The sequence below is a fragment of the Cryptomeria japonica genome, chromosome 5 (assembly GCF_030272615.1).
Source record: "Cryptomeria japonica chromosome 5, Sugi_1.0, whole genome shotgun sequence".
Taxonomy (NCBI): Eukaryota; Viridiplantae; Streptophyta; class Pinopsida; order Cupressales; family Cupressaceae; genus Cryptomeria; species Cryptomeria japonica.
In genome coordinates, this window is record NC_081409.1 from 353,591,680 (window position 1) to 353,615,601 (window position 23,922).

Consider the following 23,922-nt stretch of genomic DNA (forward strand, 5'->3'; position numbering starts at 1 on the left):
ATGCATTGAGTGTGACCTTGCTTGTCACCACTATGTAGCCTATAAAAAGGTTTCATTCGTACATCTCTTATGACCAATGAGTAGCCTATCAAAGGTTTGAAGCAGAAATCCCATATGATCGATAAGTAGTCCGGAAAATTGGAGAAATATTAGAAAGCTTGATTGAGAGAGGCTACTTGATCATGAAGGAATAATTTGGGTTAAATTTGTTACATCAAAGTTATCCATAAGGTGTGAGCCTATTATCATCCATACTGTTGGAAAACTTATCTTTATTGCTTATTTCTTGTTTAGGATGATGAAAATGTAACCTTGAAAAAGTCCATACATGGAGGACACCTAATCTCTAGGTTATCAATTGTTAGCATACAAATTTTAAGAGTCTTAGCAGCTTTCTTGAAATATTCTGAGTTACTGCCCTTTTCTTGAGTCTATCTGTAACTGTTTTGTATCATTATCATGAGAGAAATCTATGTTACCCCTTCTCAATTGAGGTTCAATTTCTTGTTTTGCAATGAGGAATCACCCTATCAATTTATGACGAAATCTAACTCAGATTTGTGTTTTGTTTGATAAGAGCTTCCATCCAGCCTCTGGGTACAGATACTGGCAATAGGTATTGTTGAGTCTGCAAGTCTGGTTATCTACATGCCGTTCCTTTTTTTTTTTTTTTAAATACCTGGTTAACTTTTTAACATGTCCGGTGACGCTGGCATGACACGCCCTTGGGCTCTATGTGAAACGTTTTTGACTTGGAACTATGAACCAGTGAGGCCACAAATGGGGGACCTCATCCCCACACTTCACTTGTTCAAACCCACGAGCACAATGGCCCAGCGAAGACACAAGGCCTGCGAGCACAGTGGCCCAGCAGGGGTTTGAACCTTGGTGGTCGCTTCACCAATGAAGTGTTTTAACTTTTAACTGCGACACTACATGTCAGAAGACATCTGCCCTTTCTTATGATGCTGGTCATATTGGCTTTTTTAATACTAATTATTAAGCACCTAGTGAGTCCAATGGAATGTCTTGTAAGGGTCTACTACAAATCTTTTTTGATATTTGAGTTTGTTTGTCTACAGGTCTAATCATGTGGTTCTATTTGGGTTTTGGTTTATTAGATGTATATGTTATAAGAATACTAATTATCCCGGATACAAGGAGGAAGAGAAACTAAGTGAAGAAAATTATATAGAGACGCTACTGGAGTGACATGCTTTTGAGAAAAAATGAGTCTTATGCACAAATTGAAGACTATCGGATTCAACCTAAATTGAAAACTGATCATTCTCAGGATTTCTTTTGGCATTTTATTGTTTGAATGTGATATAAAATTATTTTCTCTTTCCCGTTTCAACAAAAGAATCTTCTTCCTTTTTTCCATTTCAACAAAAGAATCTGATTTTCAGAGTTCAGCTTTGTAGCTTTCTGACTATCAGTTTCACAGAATCATTTACAGAAATTTGACTGTATAGGATAATCTTAAATATTTTACTTTAGTTTCAAGTTGAGATTTGAACTTTTAATTTTTGTGCTCATCTTTTTTAAGCCTAGGGGTTCTGTCTGGTTGAGTTTATAGGATTACTGAAGTTGAGGAAGAGGTATTGGTTTATTACTTCTGAGTGGACGTGGAAACACTTGTGCCAGTCAAAATGATTGCCTGATACTGATTATTAAAGTTTTTAGTGTTTTTTTTTTCAAGCACAGGCCCACTTATTATATACACCAAACATGAAAAGTCTTGCAGAAGTACAGAATTTAGAATTTCTGTTTTTGTCCACATATTTTAAGCAACTTTAATCTGTTCACTTTGCCTTTCCCTTATTGTAAAAATTAATAGAACACAATATTTTAATATTCTATTAAATAATAGGATACCAAATACAAAGAGGTTCATATCCTTGTATACGGATTGGAGAATGAAACTATGCAAAAGGATAAACTTGACACAACTTAATGAAAATAGTCAACTAAAATATAGAAAAAAAAACTTGCCACTAAGGTGACTTTATTACAATTGTAAGCCTTATTTTCTAATAATTATTTTATATTATTCTAATACCCCTGCTTAAGGCTTTCTTCACTGAAAACAAAACATATTAAAATTTAAAACACCTTGAACCATGAATTTGCCTTCCTTTAGAAGCTTTTCTTTGAAACAGACCATACACCAGGTAGATCTCCATCAAGCTGCCTCAATCCTTCATAAAGGTGCTTCTAAGCTAAATTCTCAAGTTCTCGGATTACCACCTACTCAAACTCCTGAATCAAAGATCTTCCAAATCACTGGACAACAATCCATGCGGAGCTGAGCTCCATCAAGTTGTTTCAGAACCCTATTATGACCTCTATGATCATGGACTCCCAAGCTAATTAGGCATCTATCCATTTTGAGTTTTATCTACATTGGATTCCTACCTGTCTTCAAAGAACTAGACTTCTTCTTTAAAATGTGTAAAAAGTAACTTCTTCACCATTGTCAACATCCGGAGGATCTTCAACAATGTCTAGATTAGCTCCTTTGGTTTTTCCTATGAGAACATCATTTGGTCGAAGTCTACAGTTCCAAGTTGTGTGGCTCATTTTCTTGCAATTGTAGCATTTTGTCCCTATCAAATCTACTATTATTTGAGTATAATGCTCCTTCAGTTTGAGGATCATCTGTTGTATCTCCTGCAACAGTTGTCTTTTCTTCAGCTAGGAGGGCTGAAATCATATCTTCGAAACTTTTAGAAGATTGACTGGGAGGAAAGATGGTATTGCTGAATTTTCAAGATAAATTGTTTAGTAAAATAGCTTTAGCATCCCCATCATCCACTACAGCATCGACTTCTACTAGTTGTTGAAGAAGAGATCTCAGATTGTTTACGTGGCTTGACATAGTGACTCCATTAATCATCTTGAACCATTAACCATTGCTGCTCCAAATAGTGTGAATTCTCCCAAATTTCCTTAGATGGTTTTGCTGAATTGACATGATGTGAGTTAGAATCGGAGAGGGCAAGGTCAATGATAGCTTTGGCTTTATCATCTTTGTTCTGCCATTCCAATACTTAACTAGCATTTGTAGGAAGTTTCTCATTTCCATTTACTATTCCTTATAGGTTCTTGTGCATCAAATTGCATCTGGATTTTTGCTTACAAAATAAGTAGGAGTGATTCTTCTTTACAGATGTGCAATTTTGCATGTGATGTAACTTTGCCATTCTGTTCATGAATCTCCTTTCTTACGTAATTCCCTGCTCCAATATGATGTTTTAAAAATTAATAGCAATATTTTAATAGTCTATTACTAAGTTACCGATTCGGGTACGGATTCGTGGATTTGACAAATTTTTCTTTTCTTGGGTACGGGTACGGGCACGTCCGTACACACACACACACACACACACACACACACACACACACAGATATATATATATATATATATATATATGTATGTATGTTCAAACATCAAAATTATATATATGTTTTGATGCATTTCATGCATCATAAGGGGCAAAATTAGGGTTTAGATGTTAAAAAAATATTAAAAAAGTTGTTTTTTTAATTGTTTTTTGTGTTTTTATGACTCGTGGGCCCCGTTTTTGGGAACACACGGGCCTTGGTTCTCTTGGGTCTGCCTGGGTAATCCAGGGAGAACCAGGACCTGGACCTAGCCCATTTTGCCAAGAACTGGTATCTTATTAAATAACAAGATACCAATTATAAAGAGGTTCATCTCCTTACATAGAGATTGGAGAATAAAATCATGCAAAAGAATAAACATGACATGACACACCCAATGCTAAAATTAGCGAACGAAAAAATTGAAAAAACACTTGCCACTAATGTGATTCCCTTTTGGCCTGGGTCGGGGTCTTGGTTCTCCCTGGGTTCCTCCCGAGTCCTTCCCAGGTGGCCGGGTTCCCTGTTGTGGGTCCTGACCTGGGAGGAACCCAGGGAGAACCTAGGAGGACCTGCATGAACCCAGGCCCGTAGGTTCCCAAAAATGGGGCCCACGGGTCAAAAAACAATAAAAAACAATAAAAAGACTTTTTAAAATAGTTTTTTTATAATAAAACTCTAATTCGCCCCTTTATGACTTCTTAAAAAAAACTTGAAACTTGAATATTATCTTTTTTTGCAAATTATGAATATGATATTAGACTTTAGTTATTAGTTTACTGATTACACTTGCGATATATGAATATTTATTGGCATTGGCAATTATGGATTTATGATTTATCATTTATGTATGGAAAGTCACATTGTATATTTAATTTTTGTATGGATTATATATATATGTACGGACGAACCCGTACCCAAGATTTTTTTTTTGCCGAATCCGCGAATCCATACCCGAACCCGAACCCGAACCGGTAACTTAGCTAATAATTATTTAATAATATTCTAATATTCCTGAGTCATTTCATTGCATTGTTGTCCCATTTTTAATATGCAACCACCATTGTGTGGATTTATTGTATTCTTCTGTCATCTTCTTGGAAAGACAAACCAATAAATTGTAGGGCAGTTGCTGAGTTGAACTCTTTTACACATTGATATTCATAAGATACAATTTTTTGAAATTGGTTGAAAACCCCAAAAGCGATTAAAATTATATTGTTGAATGTGAAGAACATAAATAATGACATGCTAACATATGAATATTTTTTCACAGGTTCGGGAATTTGTTACTTCATACAGTTTACTGCGGGAGATGGGCTTCCCTTCACATACTGTTGCTGGGGTGTTAGCCATGTATGATAATGACAGAGATAAAGCACTGGCACATTTTCTAAGCAATCCATCATAGGACTATGGGAAGTCTTTCAACTTTGTTAATATACAAGTGATATACAATTATTTGGTAGGTTTTGTTTTCCCATTTTTTTACATGATAATTTGCACAGCCAGTGTTTCTTTTTCTAAACTGATCTGTATTAATATATAGAAAGCTTATGCAACTTTTTATTCATCTTGATACTCATGGTGCAAATACAGATAGTGTTCTTCCATGCCAAAAAGGTTTCTACAATTGAAAAATTATAACTAAACTAGCAAAGTAGGCTGAAGTGTTCAGATAAAATGCATGCAATATTAAACACTCAAGGTTATATATGTTGTTTCTCACTACTGAGAAGTTCATGGGATTGATTATATTTAAAAGCAGTAAAACTACAAGTTTCGTATCTTCCTTACATGGGTGCCAGGTGTGTGCAAAAACATTCATCTCAATATTGGACCGAATTTTGGTTTTTTTTTTTGTACACTAAAAGCTATGGGTGAACTTGGAGATGATTGACTTTCTTTTCTTTGCTTACAAATTAATGGAAATAAGGGCTAGCATTTTGTGCTGTTGTACTTGCCTAATAAATTAATAAATTCTAAGCACTAAATTTCATTAGGACACTATAATTTGACAATCATTTGTGTGGATGTATTACTCTTCTACTTGCAACAATAATTCTTCAGTTCATTTGATTCAATATAGGACTGAATCGTGGTTTGTCTTTTTACATACTAAAAGCAATGGTTGAATTTGGAGATGATTGACTTTCTTCTGTTTGCTTTAATAGTAGTGGAAATAAACAGACAAGGGCTAGCATTTTGTGCCGTCGTAGATGTCTAATAAATTCTAACAACTAAAATCAATTGCCACATTATGAATTTTAAAATTGTTTGTGTGGATGTATGAATCTTCTACTTGCAACAATATTTCTTTAGTTCATATGATCTCTGGTTTGTCATTGACCCCTTTTTAGTAAATTAAAAAATACGTTTTTCTTGTTCTTCCTTTTCCTGATGATGGATCACAGTGTGATATGAAATGTTGAATAAAAAATTCTGTACACAGTTTTAGCCAGAAGCACTCTCAAGCAGTATTAAGGACTGGAAATATCATGTCTATCATGTATATTTTTCTTGTCAAAGGAAAAAAATAAAAATCTGAGCTGTACATTTGTCACATGTTTTTTTAAATTTGGACCTACAACATTCATTTTCATATTTTATTTTTCTTGAGAGTTGAAATCTATGTAGTTTAGTTTTAAGTTTTAACCTTTTCTTTTTGAAAACTCTGATTGCATGGAAACACATACAATATGATCGAGATGTGTAGTAATGTCATTAAAAATTGATCTTATAGATAGTAAATGGCATTCATTTTGCTATAGGTACTAGGATCTTTTTGAATAGAGTAGGTCTCATTACTATTACATTCTTACGGTTATATTGGTATCTGGTCAAATGAACGCTTGGCTATTTGAATCAGTCATAACTCTGCATCTATACCCATAAAATGCATTTGCCTACTAGTAATATGATAAAACATTTGTATGATTGGATTTGATCCATAAGAAGAGAAGGCAAGGGGCAAATAATTACCTGTATAAAACTTTGACAGTGTTAGATCTATTTGGAACAAAGATCAATCTTTCATTTGCATGTGATAAATGTTGAGATGGTAATGATGTAGCTGATGGGTTGACCATTGGTTTGGTACTGAACGTTGGTGATAAGATATTAACTTCAATGTTGCCATCCTTATAAAATCATGTTGATTAATGTCAGTTGGCCATTAGACCACAACCCTCTTATTCTTAATATATTCGGATAAGAAGTTTACACAGATACATGTATCCTCCAGACATTCAAAAAGACAGTTTGAAGCATCAACTAAAAAGTGTATTTCTGACAGTCATAATTTGGATGTTTATGGCTTGCACGAAGCACCTATACTTTAAAAAGAGTTGAAGTATCAGTTATATCAAAACAAATTTGGCCAAGATCAGTGAGGAGGATCCAAATCCTATTTAGCATCCAATACAAAAAACATTTTTTATATGATTATAGCTACAAGAACCAACACTAGGGCCCTCGGCCTTTGGCCTCTGAAAGATTTTCATAGGTTGTAGCTCCTCGATCCTATACCCAATACAAGTAACTTAATTGGTCATTTCTTTGCACCACTTCTTAATATTCATCTCTGCAGCACTTTTGAGCACAACTCCATAGAAAAACATAGAAAGAGGGACAGCTGCAAATGCAAGGTGTGAATCAAAAGATATAGGACAAGAAGATGTGCAGATAACCATATTCATCAGAAGACAACATAACTCCTTTTTTTTGATTAAAAGAGGGGTAAAAATTTATTCAAGCACAAAAGAGATACAAAAGAACAGAGTGCCCAGCAAAGAGAGCACTACAGAAGCTTGTCCCTAGCCACTAGTTGATCCAACATATGGAGCATATCAGGAAGTAATTGCTCCATATCCACAATATTCCAATCCTGCATATGATCCGAAGCCCATTTGGTCAGACAATCAGCAACACTATTCCACTCCCTACGAATGTGAGTAAAAGTAACAGATTCTAGGGAGCTACAAACATGGAGAATCTATTTAATAACAAGAGCTAAGTGCCAACTAACCCCCTCAAGCTGTTGCCGATTTAACCAAGTCACCACCACCTGAGAATCAGACACACAAAATCTTCTTCCAACCAAGAGCACAACATTGCCCTATAGCATACAAAATGGCAAGAGCCTCCATAAAACTATTGGTATGAAAGCCCTTTATACCAAAAAAATAAATTGAATATCTCCAGAGCTATATCGACCAACACCACCAATTCCAACATGTCCAAGATTCCCCCAAGAAGAACCATCAGTGTTAATTTTAATAACTCCATGGGGAGGAGTCCAACGACCCTCTCGATTGATCCGTCGCAAAGGATGCCTGCATCTACTACTTCTGGTCGGACTCGCAGACCCTTGAGCACCTCCATGAAGAGGAAGGTTAAGATGGTTGCAAATAACAATATATCCAAGATCCACACCACCATCCGTATCGCACTTAGTCAAAATAGTCTCACGAAGAGAGTAATTTTCCACAAGTGTATAGCAATCAGCCTAGTATCCTTAAAAATCCGTCGATTTCTCTCCAGCCAAACATGCCAAATTATAAAAGGAGGACCCAAAACCCACACAATCTGAAGAAAAGAGGTGGTAGCAGGGGCTTTGTACCAGTGGGCCCAAAACTGAGATAGAGAGGAGACATGCCAACAAAGCTGACCCCAAGCACCCCACTAAAAGTGCCACACTTCCTTGGCAAATTGACATTGGAAGAAAAGGTGAGAAATAGATTCCTCACTATTGGGCCATGAAAGCCTTGCCTGCATAAATTATCCCAATTAAGGCAATGGTTTTGAACCACTAGCCACATGAAAAAGTTGCATTTAGGCCAGGAAAATTTGTTCCAAACTTGCTTCCACCAAGGCACCTCAATACCTCCAAACAACTACCTAGTAAGCTCTAGGTACCCAACAACAACAGAGTACTTACCAGACGTGTCACTACCCCAAGCAAGGATATCAGGACTAACAAGAGAGTTGCACTCACGAGATGCAAGAATCTGAGTTAGCTCATTCCGATCCCTCTCCAAACCACCCGACGGCCAGGAGCAGAGTCCTCCTATCGATACCCAACATCCAGACCAAAATTATGAACAAACTTATAATGCACAACCTTATCCCAACCAGCAGCTGTAAAGCAAGCACAGAGGGTCTGCAGGTGTGGGTACATAGAAAGAAGAGGGGGATGACCATCCCAGTAGTCCAACCAAAAGAGAGCTTCTGACCCCCTATTACAGATCCAAAAGAGGCCCTTCTAGACCAATTGATCCCCAGTTTTTAGAGTATGCCAAACCAAAGATCCCTTACCCTCCAAAGGGTATCGAGAAACATCCAAAGAGTCGGCTCCTTGTAAATACTTATGCATGAGAATACTAGCCCAGAGCTGATTCTGACTGGTACACCAACGCTAGTATAATTTAGCAGCTAAAGCCTGACCACTTAAGATAGCAGAACGAAGACCAAGACCCCCTTCCTTCGATCGACACATTGATTCCCACTCAACTAAGCTCCATTTCGAATGATGCAAAGTACCACTCCAAAAAAACTGGCGCGAAAGGGCATCAATTTCCTTAAGAAAATAAACAGGAGCTGCTTGTACCAAACTTCTGTAAATGGGAATTGCCTCAATCATTGATTGAAGAAGGGTCACTCTAGTAGCAGTAGAGAGCCACCAATGAGTCCAATTGTTAACCTTCCGACGCAGCTTATCGAACAAGTCCTGCTAAAATGGCCCAGGGTGCCGACCAATAGCAATAGGAATGCCCAAATAAAGAAGGGCGAGAGACCCAATTTGAAACCTCAAAATGGTAGCAATCCTCCTCTGGACAGGCTCCAAAGTGTTGCAAAAATAGATAGAGGATTTAGGCTCATTGACTTTTTGACCTGAAGCAGCTAAATAAATATCTAACGTACGTCTGAAGGACTCAACCTCATGCCATCGAGCCATCCCCATGAGAGCAGTATCATCCACAAATTGGAGATGAGAAAGCTTAGGCAACCCATTTCCCCAACTTCAGCCATGAATAAGATCCTGAGAAACCTGAGACTTAATGAGCCTGCCAAGGCCTTTAGCCATAATAATAAACAAATGTGGAGAAAGAGGATCCCCTTTGCAAAGACCCCTAGAGGCACCAAACAATTCAGAGGGCTCCCCATTAACAATAACATGGAAAGAAGCCAAAGTGACGCAACTCATAATCCAAGTGACCCACTTGAGACTAAAACCAAAGGCAAGAAGAATATTCCGCAAAAAAATGCCACTTAACCTTGTCATAACCTTTAGGCATGTCCAATTTGATGAACATAGATTTCTCTTTAGAAGTAGTCATAGAGTGAATGGCTTCCGAGACAATCACCACCCCATCTAAAATCTGTCTTCCAGCCACAAAACCCCCTTGTTCATCAGAAATCAAGATAGGAAACCAAGGCTTAAGCCTCTTAGCAATCAATTTAGTAATAATTTTATAAACCACATTACATAGAGCAATAGGCCGAAAGAAATCCAGATGATCAACACCTTCTCTTTTAGGGATAAGAACTAGAAAAGTAGAATTCAAAGCCCCGAGCATTTGCTTGCTGACATAAGATTCCCTAACCACCTCAAGCAAATCTATGTTAACATCCCAAAATTCTTGAAAGAATTTTGTTGGAAACCCATTAGGGCCTGGAGCTTTACCCATCCGCATCCCCAAAACAACCTCCTCCAATTCAGACAAAGTGATTGGATGCATAAAGGACTCATTCGTCACATTAGTAACCAGAGAAGGAATGCCACCCATGATCAAATTCTCCTCATCCTTAGTAGGAGGTGAATCATCAGAAAATAGAGCTGAATAGTACTTGGTAGCTTCTCAAGATAGAGCTTGCTAGGAAGACAACTAAATACCATCCGAATTAACCAAAGAGGAAATATAACTCCTACTTTGACGAGCTTGCACAGATTTGTGAAAAAAAGTAGTATTCTTGTCGCCTTCTTGGAGCCAATCAATCTTGGCCTTCTGCTTCCAAAAAATCTCTTCCCTAAGTTCCCACTCCTCCAAGTCTCTAGCTACCCGAGATTCTGCCCTAGCCAAATCACCAAATCCTTAGTAAAGCCAAGATCTTGGATTTGACGAGTGATATCATTAAGGCGAGCTTGAACCTCCCTCTTCCTAGCATAAAGATTACCAAAACAGGATATGTTGCACTTCTTGAGCTGCCTTTTAACAAATTGCAATATCTTAACAAAAAAATACATAGCGGTACCATAAGCAGGGCCCCCATCTCTCCACCATTGGGCCATTAAATCATGGAGGGAAGAATCACAAAGTCACATCAATTGGAACTTAAAAGGTGGATTTTTAGGAGCTGCAAAAGAAGAAGCTAAAATTTAATAGGCCGATGATCTGAGCCCCTCCAATCAAGTATTTTAGAAAAAAAAGCTCAACCTACCACCAACCCAAAAACAAGACACCAAAAATCTATCAAGCCGCTCATAAATAGCATCAACACCACCCCTTCTATTATTCCAAGTGAAGATCCCATTAGCCGGCTTGATATCAATTAAATTTAGGAGGTCCACATTCTCACGAAATAGCTTAGTGGAAGGACCCAATCAAGCCAACCCACCCCTTTTCTCCTCCAGGCATAACACTGAATTAAAATCACCCACTAAAACCAAAAGGAGGAGAGGAGCACATGAGCGAACATACCTAATGTGCAACCAAAGAAGGGTTTACGTATGGAAATCAATTGGAGCATACACATTCGTAACCAAAATCATCTCCCCAGTCTCCAAACTAGAAACAACCATAGATAGAGTCGAGTGACTAGAGATCCATTACATAGGAACAATTTTCCTAGGCTCCCAAAAAAGGGCAAAACTTCGGAACAACCTAGAGAACCAATACACTGATATTTACCATGACACCAAATAGAAGAAGCACAATGAAACATAGAATCAACTAAAAGCTTAGTCTCCTGAACACATAAAATAGTCGGAGAATGAACTGCCACCAGATCATGAATAGCCTTTTGTCGAGGGATGCTATTCAACCCCCATAACATTCCATGAAAGAATAATCATTGAGGGGGGTGGGAGAAGTGAACCTCAATGGGCTTGACAGACCTAGATTCCACCAGCAGTTCCCCAACAAATTTAATCATCTCCCGATCCTTTTTATGACCACCTTTCAAAGAAGTATCAAAAGACACTTTCTTGAGGGGTCATTGCTGCAAACCCAAAGCTGGAGAGGACCCCTTACTTTTACCAGAAGCTTGAACCTCCTTAACTAAATCTGCCAAAACAATATCATCCTGCAAACTAACAGGGTCACTTGAAACCCCTACCACAGGACCAGTACGGGGCACTACCTGCTAAGTAACAACATCATGACTCATAACAGTAGTCTCCTGATGCACAAACCCCACATCCATACTAGTCACACTAGAAGAGACTTCGACTGGAATCCCTTCTTTTAAAGCCATAGAATCAAGCATCTCAAACTTATTAAAACTCTCATCAATCTGCCTATCCCTGAAGGGTCTCTTCTGTCCCCTCCCCTTAACACGGGGTTTAACAGGTATGAAACCATCCTTATCAGGCCCATCTGCTGTCACTGGAGCTTTAGATGTACCCTCTTTATCCACCTTTGGAATAGAAGAAGAGGGAGAAACACCACCAGAGCCACTAGTCTTCTTATTAATCCTTGGACACTGGCGTCGAAGATGTCCATACTCATGACATATTCGACATTGGAAAGGAAGATATTCATAATCCAGTTGTTGCACCCATGAAGAAGAGCCCAAAGAAATTTCCAAAGAATTTGGCAGCAGATTATTCAAATCAATCTCAACACAAATACGAGCAAAGGAGATTACCTTTTTATCTAGGGTTTGTTAAGCAATCGTAGTCAGCTTCCCAAGCAAAGTGGCGATCTGTTGCAAAATATCTTCCCTCCAAAACTCTAAAGCAAGTTGCGGCAGACAGACCCAAATAGGAACCCTTGAAGGCAGATCCTCTGCTGAATTGAAACCCGCATGCTAGGGTTTAACAAACAAGCCCACATGATTGTAAAAATATTGTATGCCCTCAAAAATATAATTCCGATCAGACATGCAGGAGAATGCAACCAAAAAGTAGCTATTCGCAGTGAGCATTATATCCATATCTCCCTCAACCTGCCATGAGCGACGGATCCAGGCTTCCAAAGCTGCCAGGGAAATTCTAACCCCAAGAAATTTACAAATCAATGCATGCTTGCTCCAATAGGCCACATGCTCCATAACCGATTCATGGGGAATCGCAAGGACATGCCGATCATGGCTCCTCGGAAGACAACCATTAGCTTTATTCAATTTGGAGCTCGCCCCAACATAAAAGGAATCTGATGGCCTTGCATGCACATCCGAAGAAGCTCCATGGACCAAAGAAGCATCAACAACCACTAGACTATTCGAAACCCTATTCTCCTCCATCAGAACCATAGACTAGGAAAACCCCGACAAAGAACACATAACACAAAGAAACCCCAACAGAAACGACCACCAAAACACCGCAAAGAACCTCCAAACACGACCAAATCCACACTACACTCCCGCCCACGCAAACCACCTACACAACCCCCCGCCAACAACACACCCACTCCCGCAAACACTCGTACAAACCTCCACACACACAGTCAAACAACAACAAGGGCACGAGCTCTAGCCCAAGAACACAGAGCGTCGTTCTTCCTCCCATTCCTCCGCTTCTCTCCATGTAAGATCTCAACAACATAACTCTCTTAATAATTGTTTTTTTTTAAATCCTTTGAACAAAACTATACTTTTTATGTTGGATTTTTTAACGCATTTCACTTGTCTCAACCATTGTTATGTCGTTATACTCCAAATATATATATTTTGAGAAATTTTTTCCATACAACTGTTTTCCTATATAATTAAAAGCCTTTGTGCATGGTAGCGTTTGATGAAGGTCTATACCTTTTTCAACATGTGATCACATTATCCCATTTGAATTTAACTTTCATAATCCAAGGAAATAACTACACCTAAAAGTGGTCAAAAAGCTGAAGAATGTTAAAGATAATGTTAAGAAGTGGAATAAGGATTGCTTTGGGAACATCTTTACCTCAAAAGCTACAACCCTCTTAGAGCTCAAGGAAATCCAAGATGAGATACAGATCAATGGTTACACTAATATGTCTAGAAACACTGAAGATGCTATTCTTATGAGATATCATGATATAATAGCTAAAGAGGAAACCTACTGGAAACAAAGATCGAGGAATGTCTGGTTAAAGGAGGGGGACAGGAACACTAAATACTTCCATATGTCCACCCTAAGACATAAGGCCATGAATAGAATTGTTCAGATTAAAGTGAATGGCAGATGTGTTGTTGATGATGACTCCATGAGCAAGGCTACCATGGATTTTTTCTCTAACTTACTTGCTAAGGATCAGAATTTGGAAATACAGGCACAGAGGGAACTTTTGGACAGCATACCTACCATTTTGGGGGAGGAACAGAATGATCACCTGTCGGCTATCCCTTCCCATGAAGAAATTTTGATAGCTGTCAAATCCTTTGAAGGCAACAAAGCCCCAGGTCCGGATGGCTTTCCCATGTTTTTCTTCCAAATGTACTGGCATATTATAGGAGATGATGTCACCAGAGTAGTGAAAGAGTTTTTTGGTGCTAGAAAACTGTTAAAAGAAGTTAATGGTACTTTTATTGCTCTCATTCCCAAAAAGATGGGAGCAGACTCTATGGATCTTTTCAGACCTATAAGTTTATGCAACTCTCTCTATAAGATTATCTCTAAGGTCCTAACCTCTAGAATTTTGAAGCTGCTGCCATCCATCATCTCGCCTCAGCAAAGCGGTTTTGTCCCGGGAAGACAAATTTTGGATTCTATCATCTCTGTTCATGAAAATATCCACTCATTGGCATTCTCTAAAAAAGAAGGTTTTTTTTTGAAACTGAATCTCTCTAAAGCCTATGATAGAGTGGATTGGGATTTTATGGTGGACGTTCTCTCTACTTTTGGCTTTGGTCCTAGAAGTGTCAGCCTTATCAAACAACTTGTTTCTTCAGCTTCTTTCTCTGTTTTAATGAATGGCTCCCCCTCTCCTTTCTTTAAAGCCTCAAGAGGTCTTAGGCAGGGGGATCCTCTATCTCCAGTGATCTTCATCATCATGGCGGAATGCTTGGGGAGATGTATTGGTAAGCTGGTTGAGAAAAGAGAGTTTTGCTGTTTGAATCCTTCTTTGGCAGATCAAATATGCTCTCATCAATAGTTTGTTGATGATTCTATAATAATGGGAAAAGCCACTGTTAAGGACTCTAGAAGACTAAAAAATGCTTTGGACAACTATGGAGAGGCCACTGGTCAGCTAATTAATTGGTCTAAAAGCTTTGTTTATTTTATCAATACTCTGGAGAGGAGGAGGATTAAAATTAGTAACATTCTAGGAGGCCAAATTGGTAGTCTGCCTGCTTCTTACTTGGGGCTCCCCTTAGGCCTTGATCCTTCAGACTCCTTTTGGGGAGCCTTGGTGGATAAATTCCACAAAAAGCTGTCTGGATGGAAGGGAGCTCTCCTTAGTCAAGCAGGTAAGGTCCAACTGCTTAAATCCACTCTACAAAGTATCCCCCTCTATGCCATCAGTCTGTTCAGGATTCCAGCTAAGTATGCTGAGGCCATTGAAAAGATTCAGAGATCCTTCTTATGGACATGGGTGGAAGAGAAGAAGAGAATGAACTTAATTGCATGGGAGAAGGTCTGTAAACCTAAGAATAAAGGAGGTCTTGGCCTTAGAAGAATAAAAGACATAAATGATCACCTCATGGCCAAGCAGATTTGGAGAGGATATAGAAATCAAGGAGAGTGGAAAAAAATATGGGACAACAAATACAAAAGCCAATGCCCGAATCTTCAAAGTTTCCTTAAAGCGGAGATCATCCCAATTGGTTCCAATATTTGGAAAAATGTCTCTAGGACTAGAGACTTAATTATCAAAGGTACAAAGTGGAAGTTGGGGAAAGGGAATCTTATTCAGTTTTGGGAGGACCCTTGGCTTCTGGATTCCCATTTGAATGGAAACCCTGAGTGGAACAGATATCAGAACCAATGCAAGGAAAGATTTGGAACCAAGGTTGAGGATTACTGGAAAGATGGACAGTGGAAAGACTTATCTCAAGTGGATTAGTCTTTAGGTAGTTTGAACAAAGTTATGAACTCTATGGTGAGGATTGAAGAAGAAGACCAAAAAATTTGGAAACTCACAGCTAGTGGTACTTTTTCAGTGACTTCTCGATATCATCAACAGTTCAAGAACATGGAAATTCCTTGCTCGGCCAAAGCTTGGGTGAAAGGCCTCATCCCCAAAATCAATATTTTCTTTTGGATAGCCCTTCAAGACAAAATTCTCACTATTGAGAATATCAAAAAAAGAGGTATCAGCATGCCTAGTTTTTGTATTCTCTGCAAGCAGAATGAGGAGACTATAAATCATATGCTCTTCCATTGTCCCTTCTCTTCTGATGTTTGGGGAAGCTGTCTGGATCAATTCAATATTAGTTGGAGCTTCCCTAATTCGATTCAGGAAATTTTCAAGTCTTGGCATCACCCTTCAAAAAACAAAACCACAACCTTATTATGGAAAATTGCTTTACCCCACATGTGCTGGGGTCTTTGGAAAGAGAGAAATGATAGAATTTTTAGGGAAAAGACTACTAAGGCTAAAATTGTGTTTGAAAAAATAAGAAGCAGCATAGTGGAAAATCTAAATATCATAGGTGGTTTGGATAATCCTCACACTAAGGAGGATCAATGTATCTATAAAAAGTGGAGACTAAAGGCTCAAGAGAGTGTTCAGAGCAACCGTAGAGAGGGAGTGAGATGGATCAGCGCGCCCGGAGGATGGATGAAAATCAATTTTGACGGGGCCTCGAAGGGTAACCCGGGGGTTGCTGGATGTGGAGTGGTCCTAAGGGATGAATGGGGAATATGTAAAATCATTAAATGTATTCCCATAGGAAATCAAACCAATCATTTAGCCGAAGCCAGGGCGGCCTATCATGGGATGATCCTTGCCAAGGAAGCCAAATGCACTAAAGTTTGGTGTGAAGGAGACTCCTTAAACATTATCAACTGTTTAAATATGAAATTCCCGCCGTCTTGGTCTATTAGTAGTGCTAGTAAAGCTACTAGGAAAATTAGCGAAGAGTTTGACATGTGTGTTTTTACACATGTTTACAGGGAGGCCAACTCTTGTGCTAACTAGGCTGCCAACCTAGCCTACCAATCGGGAGACATCATTACTAATTATGGTGAAACGAAGATTGCAAGCGAAATGAAATCCTTGCTCAATCAAGACCGAAGCTATACAAGGCAACGTGGTACTTTTAATCATTATTTCTAATGACCTTTCCACCTTTTTCGATGCAGGGCTCGTTTGAAGATAATGAACTTTTAAATAGGTGTCTTATCATAATTACTTGGCATGGATTCTGGGCGCCCTTACAGAATAACCACAGAAACCAGAGGGGAAGTGATCAAATCGAAAGAAGGCATTGCAAGGAAGGTGCTGGAAAAATGGGAGATAACAAGAAGAGATTTGAACCTGCTTCCTGCTCGGACTGAGAAAGAATGAAGAAGTCTGGGATATCCTCTAGTAGAGAGGAATGAATGTTTTCATGGAACGACTAAGTGGGAAAGACCCCACAATTACTTCTTACTTCATCAAGAACTGGAAAAATGGAAAAATTCTGATTGGTTCACAGATGATGAATGTTGACGAAGAGGTTATTGCCGAGGCCACGGGGATGTCTACTGAGGGTATGAAATTTTACAGGGACAGAGGAATATCTGACAAAGCTGCAGACAAGTTTCCAGTTACGGATGGAGAGAGGCGAAAGATGATCAAAATTGACAATTCCTACCACTCCCCGAAGAGAATTTGCAGGCCTTGGAGGTTTGTTCTTTTCGCTTCTATTGAATACATTACCTTAGACGGTAGGTTTACCAGGGCTTATGGGCATCACTTCGTTCTTCTTAATCATTTTCGTCATGGAGAAAGGGTTAGCCTTACCTATTACCTTGCCTGTTCTATGGATCATACTATAAAGGAAATCCAGAAGGATCCTAAAGGTGATCATACCCTCCACCAGGGGCTTATGGTCCTGGTTTATAAAATGCTAAAGGGGAAGTGTATTGAAAAGCTTATCAAAGGCAAAAATGCTAGAGATGAAACTACAGAAAGTAAGGATAGTGGTTTTAATTTTGACTCGGATACTGAGGGAGAGTCGGAGGAAACTAGCAAGAAAGGGAGGATTAGGGCCAAGAAGAGGAGGATTATTGTGGACTCTGATACGTCGGACTCTGCAATTGAATCCCTTGAGGAAAAATCTGCTAAAAAAAGGAAAGGGAAAACCACTGGAAAGAAGGCTCAGAAAAAGAACATAAAAAAGGGGAGCAATTTTGACTTCAATCATGTTCAGGTTGAATCAGAAGAGGAGGCTGAAGAAAACAAGGTGGTTGATAGTCAGGATAAAGAAGGGGAGGGTAACCCGGTGATGGATAATTTGGAGACTGCGAATACCACAAATCTGCATAAGGAGGAAAAAGGGGATAAAAGTGACAATGGTGACAAAGACACTGTTAAGGCCTTCTGTGAGACCATCGCCACTATGGTGACGGATGTTAACAGTTTGAAAACTGATACACAGGCCATTGCAAGAATTACAGTTGGTGACAAGCCCTTGGCGGAACATGTTAAAGAACTGGTGGCCGTTCTGCATAATGCACAAGCTATTGAATGTATGGTTGGAAAAATTATGGCAACGGAGAAAAAGGTCAACGAGATGGGAGATCCTAAGGAAATGGAAAACAAAATGAAAGATTACAGCACCATAATTAACAAGCTGGATCTCAATGTAAAGAAGATTGCCGACCAAAATTTCCAAATCCTCAAATCCTCGGTGGACAACATGAACATCCTTATTAACAAGTTCAAGAATGATGCAGAAAAGGATGGTGATAAAGAGCAGTCGAACAAGAAAGGGCATGAAAGGAGGACCAGAGCTAACACAAAGAAAAAAGGCAACATCGAAGGTCGTGAGCTGGAGGATCTGAAGACCTCAGCGATCAGCATGAAACAAATGGTTGTTCACGTTGAGGAAATCATGAATAGCATTTCGTTTCTGTTGCTGTCCCTGGTTAGGTCTCTTTGCTGTCTTTTTGCTTTCCTTTTGCTTTCTGTACCGAGATACTTTATTATGTAATGTTGTGTTAAGTTGATCCCTTTCGATGGGTTCATTTTGTTTTTTGAAGTGACCAGGCACTTTTTTTAGCAGTTCTTTCTCCTGGGCTGTACAAGGTATAGGTACCTTTCAAATACCTGCTTTTACTTAATCAAAACTACACCTAAAAATCTATTCATGAGAATATATTTACATATCAAAACGCAAAGAAAATTCATGAACATCTATTCATTTTTTTTTTAAATGGAGGATTTTAGATTATCTACTAGTTTTTTTTTTGCTATCTGATATAAGAGCATTAGCCCATGCTGATATTTTTTTTGGCCATGAGTCTAGGATTGAGGGGTAACCATTTTATCAAAGTTTTGGCCCTCTCTTATATCACATGCCTATTCCTTTTAACAATTGAATTAAATTTTCCTCAATTTATTATCAAGTTTATGATCTATATTCATAGGAAAGCCTAATTGTTTGTAGGTATGAAGGCTCAACATAGCAAATGATTTCACAAATCAACTTTTAGTTAAAATTTATGATTTTGCAAAACCAACTTTTATTTAAAATTTAAAATATGTTGCAAACTAAAAATAAAATGTATCCTTCCAATGTTACTATAAAGACAACTGAATTGATTTCTCCTTAATTTGGAATTGAATTTATGGCCTATATTCTTAGGAAAGTCTCATTGTTTGTAGGTATCAAAGCTCAACACAATGAATGATTTCACCAAGCACCATTATGACCACCTCCATTTTGCAAATAATTACAACTCTTAAATTAATTCATTTTGCAGAAGAAATAGGAAAAGATGGCAAGGAATGTAGCACTAATTGAGTTCACGAGGCGTAATAATTATGTTTCAATTTTTCTTTCATGTAGGAACTAACCAATTCTTATGGTTATGATTATTCAAGGGAACAACTAAAACCATGGGTAGTGATAGAGGCTATTTAAATATAACGCTCCCTTGCCACCAAGCTCAAAGGAAAGCTAAGTGTCTACTGTATATATTCTCATGGTAGTTATTGTAGATAGTTTTAAACTAAATGTCATGAAATAACTTTAAGAAAGTTGATGAATTTGTATATAGTAGTGATGTTCCATTTCAAGCTCATAATCACAAATCTTAACATGCTTGATTCTAATATAATTGAAATATGGTGTCATTTGTTTTGTCCTTTACATATAACAAACTCTATACGTAACATCTTTCGCAAATCAATAATTAAAATCGGTCATGTAAAGAGATGGACATAATAATCATTCTAGACAAAATCAATATAAAAAAATTTCAAAACAATATAGATTTGTGCCCTCTTCTGTCAACCAAAAATAATGATAAACACAATTAAAAAATCTAATCTCCAAGGGAACCTCTAAGAATATTGAGGGGTAATCTTAACACTTTTACAATGTTCTCACTAGTTTCTTTGCTCTACAACTCAATCAAGACACTTTAACTCTTGGATGCAATAATACAATCTTTTCTACAATTTTAGATGATTTTACATAAGCCCACTAGGCAAATTTATGCTTCTATACGATTACCCAAACCATTTTTAGAAAAAAAAATGGGATGTCACTTGAGAAGGGGAGGGTAAAATGGATGGCTTCCATGTTGGGAGGTTTAGTTCCCAAGTAGTCCACTAGTACAATGATATATGGTTGAGAATATTTCTACCACTAAATTTTACCCGACTTGGTGTAGGAGGCACAAGCATGTTTAGGAAGATCTCTCTTCTTTCTTTGAACAATCCTCCATGAAATATCATCCTCTAAAGGTTCAAAACAAGGGGAGGGGGTGGGGCTATCCTCCACTACCCCAAAGGCGAAGAAAAATGAGTTGTATGCTTTATCGAAGCATCCGATAAAGTGCTCTACGTAGAATCTTCCCTTGGCACCAATGGATCAATAGGTAGGTCAATAGAAATAACGCCCAAAGAAGATAATCCATAGGATTCTTTGGAGTTGTAGTGCTCCTTGAGGCCAAGTCCACTTCCAACATCTCATCCTTTAAATTAGTAAAATCACCAATAGTAGGATGCTTGTGGTGGGCATTTTTTGACCAAGATGCTTCCTTGTAGTGAGAGCTAGGGTGATTTAAAGCTAGGTGTCCAATAGAAAAGCATCTCTTCCAATGAAAGACGAGATTGTCATAGTTGAGTGTTTGATTCACTAGTTTGTCCCCAACAAGTAGACTGATATCCCCAGGTAGATCCTTAGAGGTGTCAATGTCCACAAGAATGTAAGCAAAAGTAGTATAAGAAACAACAAACAACATTGCTGATATATTGAAAACAAGAAATTTCCCAAAATTGGAGAGGAAGATTATGCAATATCATTTTGTTAGAGACATGGTTGAAGACAACAAATTGAGTTTGGAGAAGTTGATACTTAGGAGAATGCTATTGACTATTTGACAAAGTTTGTTAATATTGAGATTTTGTTGTTACAAGGTATAAAGAAAGAAACCACACATATGTGCCTCACTTTGTTGATCTACTTTATCCTTTAACACCTTAACATACTACCATGACATTATTTTGTATTGCCATCAACATGTATGAAACATATGATTAGATTCATGTATGCAGATATGCATGTGGTTATCTTATTTTGTATTTTGGTGTTATATCATACTGCCTATGATATTCAACTTAATTTTATCAAGGTCTATGGAGCATATGATTGGATTCGCGTAAGTTGATATGCATATGATTAACTCATTTTGTATTTTGGTGATATATCATATTTGTCGATGATGATCATGTGAAATACCATCGAGGCGTATGGATTTTGGAAATGGTTTATATGTGTGGATATGTGTTAGATTGAATAGTGTTTTAGTTCCATTGTTTTCATGACGATATATGATCTTATGCTTAACGTGTTCAACAATATGATCATTTGTCTTAAATTTCTATATTTGAATCGTGCCAATGATTGAATGATTTCTAGTGGATATATAATTTGATATTATATCGATTAGTGGATATTTATGGCATTCTTTAACAATTTTGTATTGGATAGATACACCTAAAGTTTTTTTAGGAGTGTAGGCATAAATTATTACCAAAGATCATTACATTAGAGACAACTGGTTTAGGTAAATATGTTGTCATATCTTATCCAATCTTGTTCAGAGTTGATCTACAAAATTTGTCTTGTGTGGCCCTATGAGCGTACATTTGAATTAGATGATTGTGGATTCTTGAGTTGAGTGGAAACTTGTAAATTTGCTTGTGTTTGCTTGATTCCTATAATTTATCTAATTTAGTTATTTTTCTAGCAAAGTGGATATATATTGGCAATGAATTAATTATAATTGATGTTTTGATATATATTATTGATGTGGGTGACAAATCTAATTACCTTGTTACCAAACACACACACATTGCACTTTCATTACCATCATCCATATCACTACTTCAACTGAAGATACCTACAACAAAATCACTAGAAAGGACGTTTAGCAATGTAACAAGCTATTTCTATAGCAAGAGAATAAAGTAAACTAACTTAATAAAACTTAAGAAATTAGCTACAACTTTTTTCTATTAAACATAAGGAAATGAAAGTTTTCACTTTTCTAAAGAAAGTAATATCTACAAATATCCATGAATGATTACATATGCTTAAAACTAAATAAGAACTAAACTATCAACACCAACATTATAAATTAGCACAAGAGTAGTTTAGGGTTTATTGATTTTGGATTCTACTATGAATTCTTTAAGTGTCGTTGCATTATGATAAAGAGGGAAAGTATCATCACGACGATTTTCCACCAAACCACAGACTTAACAGTCCTTTGTGCCTCTTCCAACTGGAAGGGCCCGACCCTTCGCTAGGTATAAATAAATGATATATCTAATGCCATCTGAGATTGGTGTTTTGACCCTACACAACCCTAGTCGATCACACACCATAGGTAACTCCTAACTAGTATGACCTCTGACAGGGTTGTATATCTAGACCATATAAACTGATTGACACTTACTTATCATAGTGTCACCTTAGCCAAAAGTTTTACATGTTTACAACACGATTAAGACGTGTAGTCATTGCTCACCACCCTACTTGGCTAGATCAATGATGGTGTTAGTCTTTCAACCCATCAAGATTGTCTCTTATGCTAACTACATACTGACTTTAATTGAGACTTACTGGACTCTAAATTATGTTTCTGATCTTAAAAGCAGACTTCTTGTGATAAGAACATTGTCATCTATCATTTTCAATGAGATACTTTTACATCTATTCAATTACTTGTTATTATCTGTTGGTTTCATACTTGTGCACACGAGCTAGCAACCTGCTCTCTCTCATGTTCACAAGTATGTGATCCCAGACTAAAATTATGCTGAAATTATCTCTCCAACTGTATCCTATTCCAAGATTCTCATTAGGTTAGAACGTATACTTATTTGCAGCAGTCACAAAAATTCTATGCTAAGTCTTTCATAGAATTTTAGAACTGAATTCAAAGTTTTAATTAGTTAATTCCACCGATCTGTACTAATTTGGGTGTGCATATATCTTGGTTCTAACCATAGCTTTGTTTTTCCAGGTTTATCTATGTTATAATTTCTTTGGCTTCCAAATGAGCTGTGCAGCTATTCATCTCAATATAAAGATATAGATTACATTCCAGGTTTCCTTTCCTTAGGAAATTCCGAGTTATATGATGTGTTAACTTGGTAATGATTCAATTGTTTATATCCGTTCACTTCTATCTAAATTTCTTTGTAAACTTATTGAAGGTACATTTTTCCTTAACTTGACAATTTAGCTTAACAACTTAGTTACAATTTTGCTCAGATATTCATCTTCATATGATAAGCAGTAAGCAAATGATATGGGCTTACAGAAAATTACCGACTTTGTAAATGAAAGTATTTCTTATAATATTACTCATTATAGCTTAATTCCTTTTGATTTTCTTAAAGCTTAACACAATTTAAATGGTACATAACCTGGCAAAGTATTTAGTCTTCCTAGCTTGATTGGTGTGAGCACAATGCCAATCTTGAAGCTATGCTTCCTTGTTAGCCTCTGTTGTTAATTACTTAAGCTTTCTTTTGGTGAATAGTAAATAAAAGCTCCAAATCATATTCTGAGAGTCCTGTCTTTTGTATATCGCATACGGATTCCAAAATAGGGAGGTGGTGGCATCCACTAAGTTTATTTGTGTGTTGTTTGCATACAACATATCGACTTTACAGCCGATAGCACACCTTATGATTTCGGCACTTTATTAAAATGATTACCCCTCCA

The 23,922-nt window shown here is 37.5% G+C and overlaps 1 protein-coding gene across 2 annotated transcripts in view; it reads left to right on the plus strand.

The window, feature by feature from the left end:
* Positions 1 to 23,577, plus strand: part of LOC131034227 (uncharacterized) — a 49,423-nt gene extending 25,846 nt beyond the window's left edge. Inside the window, exons 5-6 of one of the 2 annotated variants that reach the window (XR_009103756.2) lie at positions 4,664 to 4,852; positions 23,216 to 23,577. Coding sequence is in view for 1 of the 2 variants with exons in the window: in XM_057965634.2 (XP_057821617.1) it covers positions 4,664 to 4,798 (135 nt within the window). In the remaining variant the exon portion in view is untranslated. Of the gene's footprint in view, positions 1 to 4,663; positions 4,961 to 23,215 lie in introns of those variants that run through there. The other variant, XM_057965634.2, reaches the window with a different exon arrangement.
* Positions 23,578 to 23,922: the final 345 nt, after the last annotated feature.